At 38.4% G+C, this 19,352-nt stretch overlaps 1 protein-coding gene across 2 annotated transcripts; it reads left to right on the top strand.

Moving 5' to 3' along the window:
* The first annotated feature begins 923 nt into the window (after positions 1-923).
* Positions 924-15,903, top strand: C1QTNF3 (C1q and TNF related 3). 2 transcript variants are annotated; one of them, XM_005488791.3, is made up of 6 exons: positions 924-2,068; positions 7,075-7,186; positions 9,333-9,487; positions 12,070-12,199; positions 12,899-12,998; positions 14,074-15,903. In XM_005488791.3, the coding sequence occupies exons 1-6, from the start codon at positions 1,781-1,783 to the stop codon at positions 14,231-14,233; spliced, it is 945 nt and encodes a 314-aa protein (XP_005488848.1). In that variant the 5' UTR covers positions 924-1,780; the 3' UTR covers positions 14,234-15,903. The 2 variants fall into 2 exon arrangements, with proteins under 2 accessions (XP_005488848.1, XP_005488849.1); XM_005488792.3 differs by having other exon boundaries at positions 939-1,864.
* Positions 15,904-19,352: the final 3,449 nt, after the last annotated feature.

Here is a 19,352-nt window from a genome sequence, read left to right as displayed (position 1 = left end):
CTAATCTATGAAGTGTTATTTAATAATTCTGAATATCTGCCTTGGGAATCCAAGATTGAAATTCACTGCAATTGAATTAAGTTTCAGTTAAGGGTTCCTGCCATTAAATCTTTAACACAGGAGCAATAAACACAACAAAAGCATGAAGCAAGAAGATGCAATTCTGCCTGGCCAGCCTGTGGGCTGAGATAATGAGGATAAGCACCTCTGTTCCTGGCAGGGAAGAGTGAGTGTCACTGGGACAACTCGGTCATGTTTACCCTTGGGGCAAGCGCTGAGCCCACGGGAGCTGAGGTTCCTGCTCCTGTGCCACACTTGGCTGGTGGAGAATGAGCAAAAGGGAAGACTGTCCCAGTCCCCTCGTGTCTGTGGGGGCCAGCATTGTCCCTGGGGGAGTGCTGCAGCCCCACATCCCTCTCTGTGTGCTGCCGAGTGGGAAATTACCCCGGCCAGCGGCAGGGGACCAGCCCACAGTGGCACTCTGTGCTGGTGACACTGGCAAACAGCCCCAGCTGCAAAGAGCTCACCCCTCTCGCTCCTCTGCAGCCAGGGCCTCTCCTGTGGCATTGTCCTGCTGCCTCCCAGACAAGGAAGCAGGACATGGAACAGAGAATCCCTTCTCACCATCATTCCGGAGCTCTCTTACCACCACTCAGCAGCCAGCACCTTGCAGGGCTGGGGATCATTCCTGGGAATAATGATGCCTTCCTCAGCAATGCTGTTGCAGCCAGGTACTGGTGAAGACTTGCTCACAGACCAGGGAGCTGCTTGCTTTTGGGGAGGTTGGGTGTGCTTGTGGATGCGTGTGCAGAACTGCATCCTGCAGTTATGGCTTTCCAGAGAATACCAGTGGGTGGTTCAAGAAGTAAAATAAGGATATTATTATTATACACATATAATTTGATTCTTTTAGTCTGAAATAAGCCCCCGGTAAATTTATATTTACTTGGCAGTGAAAACATAAAACTTGGTTTGGCAATTACATTTAGGAAAACATTAGGAACTCAAGGGAGAAAATACTACTTGGCCAAGCATGTTTAACTAATGCTGAGAAATGGGGCTCTGTGAATCTGAATTCGACCCAGTTTTTTAAAGCTACTTACCCGGTCTCCTTCCACTGCTGGCCAACTGACAGAAATTCAATATTTTTCTTCTAGTGAATGAAAAGCATAGTCAGAAGCAGCCATTGGGTCAGGTTCATATGCAAAAGCTCCTCTTGTGCTTTTGTTTCCTAATTGCTTTTGGAAGGGTTTTTCGGACTGGGCTGACGCAGTTGTGTGTGTGAATTTCCTGGCAAATAAGAAAGGTGACTGTGTCCAAAAGACATTTAAGAGTGTGAATTCACAGCCTTTCCATGTCTAATCAAGGAGCGTAAACCATTAGCCACATGTTCCCCATTTCCATCACATTTTTTCACACTTAAACAAAAACATGCCAAAGGAAAGGTGCTACATTTTTTAATGCCCCCAAATAGGAACCACAGGAGTCCATTAAATGCTGTGGTCATTTCCAGCATACAAATCAATTTTCCTTGTGGTGGTGAAGTGGTGAATAATGCCTGGTTTGTTTAAAGGAGCATGACTGATTTTGGATGAAGGATCCTGTCACTTTGGCATTTTTAGTTTTATTTATTGCATGCAAGCGTATAAAACCTGGTACTGGTCTCAGTGCCAGGCTTACTAGTGGAAAAGCTGAAAGGACCACATAACGTCTGGTGCAGCAAAGAAGTTCTCCTTCTGCAAGGCATTTGCTGGACTCCTGAAAAACTATTTTGATTAACATGGCAGAGAAGGATTTCATCAGTTGGCATCTGCTGGCTTTATTTTTTCTTCCATTTTGCCTGTGTCAAGATGAATACATGGAGGTGAGCAGAAGATCTTATAAACCAGTGGCCAAAATATTGCAAAGTCACCACCAGACTGGTCACAAAGGTTCCAGAAGCAGGGAAATATTGAAACAGCGGCATCAACTTATAGAGTGGACTGTTGTTAATAGCACATCTACAGACCACAATGTCCTGAGACCAGAGGTAGATGATGTAGAACTGACTACCTCAGATAGAGTCCAGGTACTCTGAATTAATCTTTTAAAGATATCTTTAAAGCTAATGAGAATATTTTTTTTGCTAACATTACTAGTGATATATTTATGGAATAGTTTTTATTAAAGCTGTGTATTGGTCTGTATCCTGCTGGGCTGCTTTACAGGATCTTTTAATGAGCTGGTAGAACCAGCAGTGGTTGGGGACATTGGTTTCAACACAGGCAGCAGTGCTTTGTTCTGTTGAAACTGTGAGCTTGTGAAATCATATATGCTGAAATACAGTCTCTTAATTATCCCAAGGTGTTAATTATTTAACATATTAAATATATTATATATTTCTAACTCATTCAGATGAGAAGGAAAATACAGCATTTCTAGAGGTATTTGGAGAGATTCAATTAGCAGAGAATAATTTTACTTTAAAATGATGTATATAAAGTATATTTCTTGAGCTTGAGACAAAAATAATGAAATTCTGAATGTTCAAAAATTTTATTCTAAGGAGTAGCTTGAAAAAACCAGATACTAATGTAAAGAATAGATTTAATAATATAAATCAACTGAGAATTTATGAAGAAAAAAAGCTTGCAATGAAATTGTAAATAGTCTGCAGTATCTGCATTTGAAACTGAGAATATTTTTATGCCTTTCATGGCACTTTACATACTATAGTCATTAGTTTATAACACAGGTAAAATGGCATAACTTGATTATACACAAAATATTGCAGTCCAAATTTGAAAGAAAAAAAATCTGAAGGGCAGAAGATTAAACTTTTTCTAGCACTAGACAAAATAAAATTCCACTCAAATGAAGGGGCTTTTTTGATCAATGTGTTTTATTAACAGCAAGAACATGAGTGGTTTTTCCTACAACTGATACAAATATTTGAGTCCTGTACAGTTCACCTTTTATCCTTTGGGGTTTTAAAATTTATTCAGATCAAAATATGATATTTTGAATTGCCAAAATCAAAGACATGCAGATAAGTGTTGAATAATAAGGTTATTATTATGATAAGCAGAGAAGAGGTCTGATTTTAATCCTGTCCTGGGCTTGAAGAACTGAAACACATCCAAGTAAGGGAAGAGGTTTAATACACTGTATTCCCTGTATTAAAACTCCACAGTGCCTTGCATTTGGTATTTCTTGGGCAGGAGTTAAATGTTCCTCCAGTGCAGTCAGCAGAGCAGATATTTAACTGTAGGCATGTTAAACTGTGCTTGCAGAGTGTAAGCAGTGTAAAACATAAGCTGTACAGCCCAAAGAGCCAGCCAGTGTGTGCAGACCCCTTTACTGCAGGGAGAATTCTGTGTGCTGCAGACCTGGTAGAGAACATTCCCCTTTAACACCACACAATTTCAGATAATGCAAGATTTAGGGCAAAACCACAGCTTTTTAGGGCTCAAACTTTCCCCCACAGAAAGTGTGCTCAGGCTGCATGTGTCTCTTGTCAGAGAGTTTAATGCAACTTGACTGGAGCTGCCTGCTGGGGAACAGGTTGTGACAATAAAATCAAGCCCAGTGATCCAAGTACAGCTGATGGCAGCCATTTACCTGCCAGCCCATCTCCAAGAAGCAATCTTTTGTGGGGAAATGATGCAATTTTTGGCTTACCAAAATGAAATGGAGCACTAGCAGATGCGCGACAGGGATAATCAATCACACAGTGGTTACGCAATATTTGTTTTCTACTTCCAGACTCCAGGAATTTCTAGGCAGAGGAAGAACAAAGGTGGCACTGACATGTTTTAATTCATGTCAAATCTCTCTCTTTCCCTTGAGTTATATGGAAACTATTCAATTCCTATTTCCTGCTTTCTTAGTTATTTTAGATGGAATAACTCTACCCAGCCAAAGAGTATTTAGGCTGGGGAATTTCACCCTCTTGCTGAAGTGTTTCAAAGGTCTCATTCCCTGCTGTGAAAAAGAGATGACAGTATTTGTTGTTACTATCTATTGTATGTTATTACTATTTGTTGTCTTTGCTGCACTGGGTGCAAGGCCAGCTTCCACACTGCTGTTAAATCATGTAAAATATAAGGTGAATTTTTCAAGAACAAGAACTCTTAGTGACCAAGCAGAGTCACGTCAGACCATTTTGCCATTTCAGGCTGCTCTTTGAAAATCTTTCAGTATCACTAGCCAAGCAGTGTTTTAGCCTGAATTTTGGCAACTTTTGTTTGTTTCTTTGCTTGGAGAGGGGGCATGGAGGGCCTAAGTGCCCATAGAGACAGATATTTTGCATTCAGAACAGAAGCCAGGAATGGTGGAGGTGCATCACTCATCTTCTGCATTGTCTTAGACAATAAAACAGAAATTCCTAAAATTAATCAGGAAGTCAAAAAGGGTCAAAGGTTGGTCTCCAATTATGACTTGTTCACAGCTTTAATTTAAGGGAATTTCATAGACCATCTGTTGTCTAGATTATTCTCCTACATACTAAATCATGGGAAATTCAGCAGATATCTTCAGAAATAGTTCCAGTTTTCTATCAGTGTTAGGATATCAATGTGGCAGATGCATTTCACAACCTCCTAAATTATATTCATGTTCTGGCAGCAAAGCCAAAGATTCACTGACAAAAATTATGCACAAATGGCTGCAAAGGATGCCTTTGGCAAGTAGATTGCAACTAATCTCTATGTCACATTTGAGTGTAATTTTACTTTAGGAACATGTTTTTCCTTTAAATGTACTCTTCATGAAGTTCTCTGCTTTTAAAGATTAGAAGAAAATTCTAAATATTCCTCATCCTTGGCAGCTGACCATTAATATTTTTTTCTCCTAGTGGAACAGTAAACGTAATAAATTAATTACTTTATGACTTATATAAACAGCTATTTTTAAATCAGTGGAACTGTCGCATACAACCAGACTGGCAGGACTTGCCTTATTTCACACCTAAGAACCTGATGAGCTTTTTTGAGGTAATGCCTGATAGCACTTGGTTATGACCATCGCTTGTATCTATTTTATTTTAAAATAGCTGTTTCTCTAATAAAGTTGCTCAAGATTTCAGTACATTGTCTGAAAAAGACAAATTGCATCTGCACAGAGAGAGTCTCACATGCAGTCCCCTTTGGTGGATTCATGCCTTCCCTCAATTACAATCTGTTCTAAGTCTGGATTTTTTTAGGCTGATATGACTTATTTGCTCTTGGCAGGTGTGTATTTAGTTCACCTTCCCATTTAACGTGAATATGAAGCACTATCTAAAAAAAGCTGGAGATTTTAATCTTAATGCAAAAATCAGTTATTCTTTTAGGGGGTACAACATGCTTGCACAATTCCAGTCCTCTTGTACTTGGCTCCCTTTCAAGGACTGAAAATGGGCTGAAACCAGAGCTGCTACTTCTCTCATACCAGGAATGTTATAAAAAGTGCATTTGGTGATTGTCAGTTATGTCCTGCCTAACAACTGGAAGAGACAAAACAGCCAGAAAAATACAAATAGGTTCTCCAGGAAGAGGGAGTTCAAGAGGCAGAGCCTATTTTTCTCATTAAGTATAGACCTTGTCCAGAATTAATCTAAAAAGCATAGCCTTGACCAAACCCCATAAGTATGAAGCCCTTCTGCCCATTGGCAAGTGTTAACTTTTCCATAACTCTTTTGAATAGGAAGGATATTTGTTTAGCTGTCAAGTCAGCCTTTATTCCCATGGTAACTTCACCATCACTGGTTCCAGCTGGACAGGGCTTGTGTCTGTCCCCTTGGAGGAGCTGCAGTATTTTGGTGGTGTCATGAAATGAATTTCCTACATCCATAAGTCCCTAAGCCTCCTGAAATCAATGAATTCCAAGGGTTTGCTTGGTATTATCCAAAACACAGGCAGAATGTTTCAGATGACATCAGTGATGACACTGAGGGCAGGAATACAGCACACCTGTGGGCTCACCTGACAGCTCCCATCCTGACAGGGGCTCATTTTCTGACACTAAACCAATAAGGCTGCATTGGGCAAGGAATTTGACAATGATAAAGATTAGGGGAGAAAAAGGGAAGGAAGGCAAATAATAGAATGATTAAAGAAAAGTAGTAGTTGGATTGGTGTAACTATCCATCTCCAGATTTTAAGAACTGAAGGTTTGCATCTCAGGATATTAAGAAAGAATTGTCGGGAAGAGAAACAAAGATGGAACAAATGAGGAGGTAGAGAAATAAAATCAAACACTCAACCTTGGCTTTATCTGACATACTGGAAAATCTATCATAACTAAGTTATGAAACTCAGTCAGAATTGAATGACTCTCCATTAGTACAAACACAATAATATGGAAAAGAAAACCACTCAAACAAAGCCATTATTAAACTGATTACTACAGTAGCTGAGCTGTACATAATGAACTGATTATTTATGCTGCTGTATTAGGCAGCATATAGGTTTTCATGGGTTCACATTCACCACTACAAATGATCAAAAAGTCCTAACACCTTTTGTTAAGTTCAAATTTTTGTCTTATGTCTTGGCACTTTTTTAGGGTCTTCCAACTTTAGTAGCCTGTAAATACACAGGTCTAGGATCATGAAGAGGAATATGCTGCACAGATTTTTTTTAGTATCTTCTTTGTGTGGTCCAACACAGTTTTATTTATGTTTAATGGAGGATAGTTCACTGCTGAAGGTCAAAGTCCCTTGTGTCCTACCACTGGTTGTACATAGGCAGGGCTGTCATCAAAGGTCAGTTAAAATGTGGGATCAGGATGTGAATCTAATTGAAATATTCATTTAAATTTCATTAGTTGTTATTAATTTATTTTAAAAACATTCATTTTTTAACAGGTCAAGCTGGGGTTTTTAATATTCATTATAGATTTTTGAATGCTTCAAGAGCTATTCCTTTAAATCTTCCAAAAATAACACCTTCAGGGATAACCTAACTGTGTGAGAATTTCATGCCAGATAAGAACTGTTTTGAAAACTTACCAAGTATATAAACAGAAATACATAATGAAGACCCTGTAACCAACATGCAGAAGATTGATGTCCTCCATGAATGAGCTACTTAAAGCTTATTTTTGTGCACTTAGCCCCCCCAGCCTGGACCGCAGAACCCAGACTGCAGCTCCTGCTGCCGAGGTGACTTTGGAGTTCGACTCTACCAAGGGCCCCCAGGACCTCCTGGGCCCCCTGGGATGCCAGGTAAAGATGAAGTTTAACCCACTTTTTTTATCAGTCTAATTGCAGGCCATGAATTACAGGCTATTCTATGAAATATCAGAGAGTGGTCCAAACATCAGTATCTGAGGACAGATTCAGGAACAAGTTTTTCTATCATTTCAGAGGAGACAGATATTTTCCATTGAAAACCTATTTGTTATTAAAACTCAGTTTTCACAAATTCATACTGAAAGTAATCTTATCACACCTCTAGAAAAAATTGGTCTCTCTTAAAACAGCATGAAGTTCCCAATAAACTTGGAAGAGCTTGTTCCCTGGAGCTGATTATTGTCATCACCTTTGTATATCCAGCTGTGTTACTGTTTTTAAGGGCTTTTCTTCATCTAGAATACGGCTAGCCAATATTTTACAGAAACACAATGCTTCTGTTCTCCCACAGAAATTCCTTCACTTTCTTCTTTCATCTTGTCTTTCATAATAAAAAAATCCCCTTTTTTAACATAAAAATGTCCACAGAAGAACATCATACACAAGAAAAGTATATACTTTGATCTGATAATTGATATGGAAATACAAGAGCCTAGAGAAGGGAAAATGTTGGTTGCATGCTGGTGTCAGTTTGTTATATCATCTGCCTTCAGAGATTTGGAAATCACCATTCCTGAAGCAGAGGTACAACATAAATTAGCAGGTCACTGAAAGATAGACTTGTCTCTTCTTGAAAAACTTACATCTTCTGTTAACGCAATGAAAATGCAATTCAGTGATCCATTACTTACTAATAAATTGTTGGATTCTTAGAAGCAGGATATGATTTTATACTAGAGCCACATTTTCAAGGCTGCAGTGGACACGCAGGGGCATGGCCTGGTCCCAGCTTTGCCCTTCCTTCCTGTCTCAGTTCCACTTTCTGTCACTGCAGGATACCACAAATGTATGTCTGGCAGCAGCCTCCTGCACCCTGGGATTTCTGTCTCCTTCATTTGCTGGATTTCATGTTGCTGTGCCTGTAAGGGGAACAGCAGCAGTTGCTTTTCCCCTTGATTGAATCAAATGTTGCTTGCAGACATCTGTTCTGAACTGGTAGAGCAGTTCTGGCTTCACATAAAGGATCTTGTTATTTTTAAGAGCTGCAGATTCCTCTATCCAAACAAAAAAATGTGCATAATTTCTTTCAGCATTTGGCTTCCTTGTTTGAAGTTTTTTTTTTTCTTAACAGAAAAACTCTGAAGGATCACTTCATCATCAGATTTGATCTTAAACAACACTATTCTTCTTGTAAATTTGTAACCAGAGAGAATAATCAAAGAACAAGCAGAGTGGCAAAGAACATAATTTCAATTCAGGTTGAATTAGAACAATGATGACATTAATTAATCCCCTGAGCTGAAAGATCAGGCTTTTGCTGCAGGAGGATTAATAATTGCTCAGTGGTTCTAGCCAACTTTAAAATCCTGTCAGCTGCATAGACATTTGCTTAGTAATTTAGTCAGTCAACAGCAGGAAGTAATACTGCAGATGCAAGAGTATGTTTTGCAATGAGTTGTTTTACTCATTTACTCATAGTAAGCCATCTCAAAAAAAGCTTAATTATAAAAATTTTGTCTCTCTTTAAATCTAGGACTATGTAGTCAAATGGCCCCTAGCCAGCACCCTGAAAATACACACTGTCCTCTTTTTAGCACAGATTTTAACAACTTTAATGCTACAGCCATTTATCATTTGTGTGGATTGTGTGTTTTAAAGATAGCAAAATCTTATTCAAAATTAGCTTATCCTATCATGATTGACTTAACTTACTAGGAAATTGGTGTTTATGCTAAAGCAAAGCTACTTCTGCAGGCTTCTTAGTATGTGGCAACTGAAAGAGGCTTTTGCTTTCCTTGAGCCTTCTCTCCGCTGAGATCTTCCTGCACATCTCCCCCACAAAGCAATGACTTGAGACACCACCAGTTTATACAGCAACGTGAGGGTTAACTCCCAAAATCTATGAAGTCCTTCATCAAATCCTTTACCATCAACCTGACCATGCAGCAGTTTCTTATCTGGTTCATCTCAGCCTGGGGTTTATGGCACTGAAGCGCTGGTGGAAGAGGATCCTGTCGCACTTGTCTGTTAAAATATTATAAATTCTTTAAATAAAAGAAAAAGTTTTGCTTCCCTTCAGGAAATCATGGAAACAATGGAAATAATGGAGCAACTGGCCAGGAAGGAGCCAAAGGTGAGAAAGGAGACAAAGGAGATATGGGACCAAGAGGAGAGCGTGGCCATCATGGACCCAAAGGCGAGAAGGGTTACCCTGGGATTCCCCCAGAGCTGCAGGTACATCATCTCTGGCTCGTATTGGCTGCAGCAAAACTCAGATTATGGTTTTCTTCACTGAAAAAACAGCACCTTATTACTGTAAGATACTTAAGAAGTAAATCCCCTTGTAAATTAATACTGTAACAGGCATATACAACCCTTGTCCTTAGTGAAAAAAAAGTGCTCTGCCAAATCTTTCTGGAAAAGATAAGCTTTAGTCAGAATCCAGCTGAGAAATAGGCAGGAAGAAACATATATGCTTCCCTTTCAGGGCAAAAAGCCAGTATCTGGGTTATTAAAGGAGAATAGCAGGGACTATCATTTTCCTACCAAGCTGTATCACATAAATAATTGCACTTCCCACGGCATATGGAAAGAGTAAAGGAGTCATGTTTCTCAGGGTAGCCAGGCTTTATGAGACTCTCAGAAGCACATGTATCCAGCTACTCAAATTTTTTGAGTGCAGTAAAAGTCCTTCAGTTTCAAAAGATACCCCTCAGTAGTTGTCTGTATATTTATATGTCTAGGTATTTTAAATATGTTTGGGGCCATGTAGGTTCTGCCTATGAATGAATAATTCAAAAGCCAGATGAGCAATTAAATGTGGGTTCAAGCCTGAGCTGTTGAGCTCAACTCTTGTATTGGCACAATTTCACAGCTTTTGGATTAAAGCTTCTTCAAATCCCAGGAATCTGGCAGATGGAAGAGAGTTTGTGTATGTATATATAAATATATATGTATGTGTATTTAAATCTCTATGCACACACACAGAGATACACATATATACATATTCATACATGTGCATATACATATAATATATGCATGTAGAAATATATATAATATATACTCATGGTATAGCTGAATATCCGATAAACATACTTTTAATTACATTCAATAAATATCCTTCTACAATTTTAAAATTAACTACCACTGGTTTTTTCCTTACATAAAGACAATGGTAGTATTGTAATTAAAACTGAGTGATGAAAGAAGATGAACAAGGAAAGCTCATATTGTAATACCTATTTCCAATACTTAAAATTCCATCAATTCTTTTAACAAATGTGTTTAAAAATGTTTACAGTATTTTTTACCACCACACTTAAGAATTTTAAAGTCAATGGTGGTATAGGAGGAAACAGTTTTGAGTACAAAACTGTTTTAAGTACAGGATTATTTTGAAAAACTTTGTGTATCCATGTTGACCTGCTACTTCATAATGAGACCTAGTGAGAAAAGATATATTTTTCTGCTGTTCTGTTCAGCCCACAAAAAGTAGCTCAGGGTCAAAGAGACTGTGAAATGGAATCTAGACAAAAAGCAATAAATTCCATCAATCTGCCACTGCAGCTGCTTTCCTTTAACACAAGATGAACTTTGATGTGATCCTGGCTGAGAAGCAAGATATTAACAATTTGCCGTAATAGAAAATGCATCCATGCAGGGGTAAGGAAAATCAGCCCAAGCTTTCAGCTCACATCTGGAGCTCCTTAAATTTCTGAACAGATGGCTAACGATTTCCGTTGTTGGATCCAGATTTGCATTTGATCGTCTGTTTTCATTTTGTTCTGGTTTGGATCTGAAATCAAAAGGAGTTTGGGCTGGGTTTTTTTTTTATTTTTTTATTTTTTAAATATCAGCATAGCTGGAATCTCACAAAAAATGTCATTTTTGTGATGGGCAGTAACAGATGCAATTGAACACTTGTCATTTAAGAAGCTGAGATGGAAATAAATAGCCAAATCTATACGTAACCTTTTGGCAACAAAGTGCAGCAATTCTGATTCTACGCCATTTACTCACATAATGGGGACAGGGGAATGACAGACTTACAGAAAAGGTCACTCCCTTCCCTAACCAGGCCAGCTGGCAGGGTCATTCCCTGGTATCTTCCTGAGCATAATTTAGATTTTCTGGTGTGGGATGTTTTGCACTAGTACCTATTAAACATTTCTATGACAAGAAGTGAAACACGAAGTTGAAGCACAGTTTTAATTTTCTTATTTTCACCTCTTGGTCTCCACCAGCCTCTGTTTTCAAAACTGAGGGCAACTGACAAGACAGAAAAACCATTGAATATGGAGTGTCAGCTGCAGCACTTCCAGAGGACCTCTAATAAAGTGCTTCATGTATCTCTAAGCAAGAAACCCTAATCTTCATGGATTTTACTGACCATTGTTCATTTTCACACATGCAGTTAAAAGCAATATCCAGTTTAAATGCATTGGGGAATACATAAAACTATATAAAACCTTTTTGTCAGAAACACCATTTCAATACTATATTGCTGTTGCATCATTCTAGCAAGACTTAAAAGTAAATAAAATCTGACATTAAGGTTCTGAACTGCAAACACTTGATCATACACTTACTTTACAGTCATGAATGGTCCAATTGAATATGAGAACCCTAGTCTTCTTCTAGTTTCATTCAATGGGAGTTTTGTTAACTGGAGTTTATTGGCCTTGGAGCAAACCCTAGAAGAACATCTCTGTCAGGAAAATAAACAGACTGCAAATACAGGAAAAAAATCTGTACCTCATTGCTCTCACATGTGTTTTTCATGAACGACTGCCTGAATAAAAACTGGATTTTTGCAGGTCGCATTTATGGCTTCAATGGCTACTCACTTCAGCAACCAGAACAGTGGAATCATCTTCAGTAGCGTTGAAACCAACGTTGGGAATTTTTTTGATGTCATGACTGGGAGATTCGGTGCTCCAGTGAATGGTGAGCATTTGTAAAACAAAATAACGTGATTATTGGACCTGTAGAGAGACATGTGTTCAAAAAGGATGTGGCACTATTTAACTGCCTTTGCACTCAGTCTGCACAGCTCTTGCTATCTACCTTCCAGAAAAATTAATTGAAAGCTGAGCAAGCCAAGAGTGGTCTTGCCAGCCAGTGAGACCAGTGCTGACACCAAGGCAGGAGGAAGAGGCATGGCTAGGGCTGGGGAGGGAGCAGGACTGTCTGCTTTGCTGTGGCTCTTTAGCCCTTCAGCCGCTGTAATGACAGAACCACAGTCTTAATGTTACAGCAGGCAGCAGCAGCTTCACAGTTGCCTCCTCCACCTCCTGCCTCCTGTCAATCTCTTCATCCTCATCCTCTCCCATGCCAATGCTGCTGCAAGCTGACCTGCAACAGATGTGTGGCTGGAAATGAGGCATTACAGTTCTTTATGGTTATTTCTCAGCTGCATCAATCCTCCCTCTTATGCAGCTGTGATGCAGGAAAAACAACACCTGCCATATGCAGAATTAAAATTAATCAGATTTTGGAATGTTGTAAGCAGAAACAAAATATCTGCTGACAACTGGAAGGCAGTTTTGTCCACAGCTGTTATGGTTTCTAAGCAAGACGGACAAATGTGCAGCATTATTACTTCTTTCTATGAAGCAAACAAGTTGTTTTTTATAACCTTTTCAGGGGTATATTTCTTTACTTTCAATATGATGAAACATGAAGATGTGGAGGAAGTGTACGTGTACTTGATGCATAATGGTAATACAGTGTTCAGCTTATACAGGTAAGTAAAGAGCCGGGACATCTCAATACAAAAACATTTGTATGGTTGTGACAGATTGCTCACCTTTCAAGAAATGTAAAATTGTTCATTTTTTTGGAAGAAATTCTCTAGGTTAAAATAGCCAACAAGAAAACCTATTTTATTTTGCCATCCTCAGCATGCATATTTGGACCATACACACCACAGATGCTGGACCTAAAGTTCAGCCTCGATCACCATTTCCTCAAACTCAGGGCTTAGCACAGCAAGTCAGGGCTGGAGTTCAGTGATATCGTGCTGTCATTCTGCTAAAAATATATCTTCATCCTCATTTTGCTTGTCAGAGCAAGGAAATAATGAAGTGTCCAGTGACTACTTACAGTCATGTTAACACGAGGGAAGAGAAATTTACTTTAAAGTTGGGAAGTGTTTAAGCTGCAGTAGTAAGGATGAGTAAGAAGCAAAGGTCTTCCATTTACTGGCCTTTTTATCATTAGCACACCACCACAGGCAGCTTCATCCCCAATAGATCTTCTCTGCAAAAGGAAAAGTGCTTCATTTCTATTCCCCCTGAAACACTGATGTCAGAAAAGGCAAGAGGTAGAAGAAAGGAGGCAAAGCCAGGACTCTAGCCCACATCAAATGTACCCATATTCCAATGAAAGGCTCAGTAGGGAGCAAGCTGCCTGTGTCTGCTCACTGCCTGTGTTGGGAGCACAGGGACTGAGCTCTTAAAATTTGTTGGGATGAACTCAAGGGGGAAAAAGCATCACAGGAAATCTGTAGTGTTGTCATCAATTAGCAGCATTTCATTTTAAACAAAAAATTTATTCCTGCGTCCTGGAAAAAAAAATAAGCTTCAATTCCAGAACTTCAGAAAGGAATGAAATAATGCATTTAGGTAAGGTGCAAAATTTGACTAGGAGATCAAATGCAGAAAGTTGCCAAAATTTCCTTATAAAGCTGAAAAAATGTTGGCAAGTCTTTGAAGAAAGTTTTTCTCATGATAACAATGTACTTGGATTTTTTGGTAAAGTTGTTTGTTTGGTCACTGTTGAGAAGCAAAACCCTGACTTGTTAAAATATTCATCCTTAGCTATGAATCCAAAGGGAAAGCAGATACTTCAGGAAACAGTGCAGTCCTAAAACTTGCCAAAGGAGATGAAGTTTGGCTGCGAATGGGAAATGGAGCCCTCCATGGGGACCATCAACGCTTCTCCACCTTTGCTGGCTTTCTTCTTTTTGAAACCAAGTAAAAAAAAAGGAAACAACCCAATAGATGTTTATGTGAAAAAACATCTTTTTAGGAACTTGTATATTTCACTGGACTGTGAAATAACTTTACAACATTGGAGGATCAAGAAGCCTTGTTTTGATGCAATGTGCTGCTACCCATGTATCAGAGATAAGCTGAATACATTGGGTAGCTGACACAGATTCACAGAGTATCTATTGTCATCTGAGTTGCACCTATTTAATCATTAAATGTTGCTATTGCCCTCTCCCCCAAAATTGAATGAAAAACAAAGGAAAATGAAGTTAAAGAATTTAAAGAGCGGTTTACATAAAGTCAATCTCGTCTCTAAATATACTTTAGTTATATGTCAGGAATTGAACAACTGATTCAAAAGTTTTGGATCATTTATTCAGTTCATCTTAAATGTTCATTTAAATTTGCATCATGGAAACAGGCCTGAATGTATTATAAGCAGGCTCAGGGGAGATCAGATCTAAAGGAAGAAGTTTGTACTGGATTGGAATGAGCTCAAATTGAAGAAAAAAATGTGAAAATATAGATGTCAAGGATTCAGGTTTATTGCATTCCCATCTCAAACCTCTGAAGATGTATCTGGTGTTATTTTTCACAGATTTTTAGCACATATTTATGCTTAGTCTCTCTCTGTTAGAAGAAGAATGTCAGTAGTTCTTGCCTTAGTAGCAGCTTGAAGCTAAGGTAATTTAGTTTGCAGTGTGAAGGGGATCAGGCAGGGGAACTGTAATGCTTCCTCCTAGCCTTAGAATTTTTAAAACCTGATGTAAGCCAATGCAGGGTGTCAAAGCAAAGGCAGATACGCTAGAGAAATCAGGATATACCAACAGCACAGAGATAAACAAACTTTGTGGTGTTTGGAGGACCTCCAGAAGGATGTACCTTATAATATTGCATATTTACTTAACAGTGAAGTTGTTGAAACAGTTTTCCTAGCAGTCTTCCAAGAATCAGAATTTCAGGAAAAACCATTGCAAAGCAGCAGCTAAGCCAGTTCAGTATTTAAACTGGTGAAAGTAAATGCTAGCTGGCTTAGTAGTTCTGGTCCCAATACACTGGGCCACTCTTCAGCATTCATGCCACTGACTTTTCAGAATTTGGGTACCTGAAATTCTGCCTTGCTATTTTCATTTGAATGAGCACTAAAATCAATACCGAAGTTTGAATGTGCCTTTTTCTGACTCTCCACACAAAAATGAATGAAATATAAATTCCTTTTTACAGACATTACATTTTAATCAGATATTACCTGCCAATAATGTATAACAGGAAGATGGGGTTAGGAAAATATTTACTTGAAATTCTTTTATACTGGATATAGGTATCAGTAGCACAACAATAGAGCAAATGAATTGAAATCTGCACCATGAATTTGTATGTCCTTGTACACGTTCCCAGCGTATGTAACTACATCTTATGAAGAAAAATGCATGTTGATACTTGATGATTATGACTTGTGATTTTTTTAGTTTTATGCATCAACCACTGAAAATATTAGCTTTAATGAACTGTTGTCTGATGTGTTTTAATCTTTTCTTTATCAACTTGGATCAGGTCTGTGCCACATAGGTTTTCAAAACCTGAGACCATGTTATTTTGTTAAGCTTACTTTGTAAAACATACATTTATTCAATAAAGATTAATGGTTCAAAGCTATACTGGTTTGCTGATATCTGTATTTACCAAGGACATTACCATTTGGAGACAATAGACAGATGTCCTTTTTAATAAGCTTTGCCTAAACATTCATTTTGCTACTGAATGGGAGAAAGTCAGTATTAAGGATTAAAATACATTCATTTTACATGTGTGTATATATACACACACATATATACATTAAATTTAAATCTGTAACTTTTCCTTTGGGGACTTTTCTTTTGTGACATGACCATTTTAAGCCATTTTGATCATAAGGAAGCACTTAGAAACTGTATGACATACACTAATTTTAAGATCCTTTTTATCTTATTATCTACTGTAATGGCCATAATATAAAAGGAAGTCATGTTTTGCCTTACCCATTTTGTATTGTTTTCATGAGTTTTGTGCAATGGCCTGCTTAGAGGGGAAGGTGACTAAGAGTTATCACAAAAGCTCCTTTGACAAACAAAGCGCAGTTCCAATGTTAAAGCTAAACAGTTTTTTACATCAAAGTTAAAATTCCTAGGTTTTGACTGAAATCTCAGCAGTCTTTTCTCAACAATTTACTGTATGCAATCTCTGCTGATTAAGTGTCATAATACTTTACAAATAAATCGTTAACTTATGTATTCATTTCCTTCAAAAGAAGAAGGAAGATCTTCAAAATACAGCAACTGATGTGAATACGAGTGCGTGTGTGTGTATTTGTGTTCTTCTCTAAAATTAACATGCTTTATATTCAGTAAGTCATGTGGAATACATGATCTTTTTTCTCAGAAATGTTCATGAAGATTAGTCATCTTTCCATTGCTGTTGATAATTGAAAGACTCTTGCTTAGCAGATGCTCAAGACAAAATGTCTTTTACAAGAGGCTTTTATCCCCTGTTATAAAATACATGGTATCTTGTAATTTGTCTTACAGCTGAAAAACCTTCTGGAAACTGCAAAACTGTAATTTGGATTATACTTAATGGCTTCTTGTCTCTGCTAAAATGAATCTGTATCTCTCCCCCTCCTTGAGCTCCCAGATTTAACCAAAACTTGGCAAGACCCACAAGTCCCTGCCTGCCATGAGAACTGTGGTTTGGTAGGTGATATTCGACCTCTGTGGTAGGTGCTGGCATCCTGGCAGCAGAAAATGCTTCTTAACACGGAGCCAAGTCCTGTTCCTCCCTTCTCCCAGAGTTTCAGGGTCTGTTGTGACATCCTTGCAAGCCAGCAACTCTCATCTCCAGCTCTGTCACGAGCATTTTGCAAAACAGGGCTGTGTTCAACTCAAGAGGCGCTGCATGCACCCCCTTGGCAGGGGTAAAACACAACCTCTGTGCAAGAAAAACATGAATTAGAATGAAACCAAACGGGAGAAAAATGTTACAGGGCTGGGTCTGAATTTAATGAATGGTGTTTAAAGAAAGTTTAATTAGAACTCTGTGAGAAAAGAAAGAAGTTTATGGTTTTACTTTCAGAAGTTAAGTCTGTGGACTGATTGACTGAAAAAGCAGCTTAGACTGACAATAGTTTGCAGTCTCAGCCTCGCTGAGAAGCCTGCCAAAGGGAGATCTTTAAATAAAGTAGTATTTTTCTAAAGAGAAATAAGGAACAAACTTTACACTCAGGTCTTTCATCTTCCCCTCTCTTTCACTGAGCTTCCTTTGTTACAACCTACTGTTTTCTGAAGCAGTTTTTAATAGAAGTGGCTTTGAATTAAAACTTTTTTGCCTCCTTCTTAGTTCAGATTATTAAAATGATTCTTTGGTCTCAGAACAAAAAAAAAATCACACAAGGACAAAACATGCAGGGAGTCGTTGAGTGGTGTGTGAAAAGACCTACAGTTCTTAATTTTGGTGAATCCTTTGCCAAGTTCCTCTATTTTGCAGTTAGTTCTGCTTCAACAACCAAAGAAAATACAGCCTTGGGTGATCAGTTCAGATTTAAAAATCTGAGACAACAAAGGGCTGTCATGCTCAGATACCAGTGAAGAAAAGTCTAGAAACTATCCTCATAAATTAAAAGAACTTGATAGAAGGTGCACTTCCCAGTATGACCAGGTTCACTCTTACACCAAAGGGTGAGCGCTGCTTTAGTTCTCGGGCCAAACCACACATTTTTAGAAGGAATTAGAGCATCTGCAGACCCCCATTAATTTCCAGTCTTCTGCCACTGGACTGATAAACTCAGTGCACAGAGGTTGACATGAAGACTTAAGGATGAGAGTGGGAGAGGCTCAATTTTGTGCATCTGCATTTGGAATGGAGCAAGCTATCCTCCATGAACACATTCACAGAATAAATAAAACCCACATGTGGCAAGATTTTATTAAACAAAAAGACATCTTGTATCAGCTGCTGAAAAATTGCACAAATTGAGGGCTATTTTCTTGCTTTTCTGGAAACAGTCCATCAGACATTAAAAAAAAAATCCACAAAAAACAGTTTTTAAAAAGAATCACATTGCTATAACACTAAGAGTGGAAACACCCATGTTCAAGTTATCTTTGACATCACATCTCAGCTTCTGTTTCCTGTGAATGTGTCTTATGGTGTGATCCTCCCATCATCTAGTCACATGCTAGTTCTTTGGCCTTGTCCAGCAGCAGGTATAGGATTCTTGCTGAATAAGGACTTGCACATATACTGGAATGTGACAGGAAGAAAAATATACAGAACATCTTCATTCAGTGTCTCCATCCAAATGTACAGTTAACAAAGTGACTTTACTGTAAAAATAGTGAACACTAATATGTAAGAAAGATTAGCAGAATTAAATTAACTGCAGCTACCTTCATTTTAGAATACCTTGTAAGAGTTTTTTTTTTTTTTCCCCAATCCTGGAATTTTTTTGACAGAAAAACACTCCAGGCTCTTCCAGCATAGTAAAGATGATGAAAGTCAAAGAAGTCTGCAAAGACTAGAATTTCAGGCCAGGAAATTGGAATTCAGAGATTATGCCATTCTGCCTTGTGCAAGTCCTAGTCTGCAGCTGGAAGCGCCGGATGGAATTTAATTTGTCTCATGTTCATTTTTTAACTAGAAAACAGTTGAAGCATTGTTGTTTTAAGGAAAATTTTTCAGATACTGCATCACTTCAGATCAACATTTTCTTTCCTCCAAGACAACCTGCTCCTCAGAATGCTTGTTCTGTCAAATCATTAAAGACTCACAAAATAAATAACAAGTATTAGGTATGCCATAACACACATAGTAAATGGCTCATGGGCAAGATGATGGAAACACTTAACAAAAATAAAGGTTCCTCAATTCATTGCCCTAGCAATGCAGGAGAAATTGCCTCTGGTGAATGTGGCAGACAGTGTTATCTGGCAGGAATGGCTCACTGAAGGTAAGTTTAGGGCAGGGTGGCTAAACAGGAGTTCATGTCGTGTCCAGCACAGACAAGCTCAGTATTCAGGCAAATAAAATGTGGAAATAATCCCAGTCTAGAGTTTCCAGCCTCTACAACAGAA

The sequence above is a fragment of the Zonotrichia albicollis genome, chromosome Z (genome assembly GCF_047830755.1).
Source record: "Zonotrichia albicollis isolate bZonAlb1 chromosome Z, bZonAlb1.hap1, whole genome shotgun sequence".
Taxonomy (NCBI): Eukaryota; Metazoa; Chordata; class Aves; order Passeriformes; family Passerellidae; genus Zonotrichia; species Zonotrichia albicollis.
The sequence above is the reverse complement of the archived record's forward strand: the minus strand, read 5'-3'. Positions and strand labels throughout refer to the sequence as shown.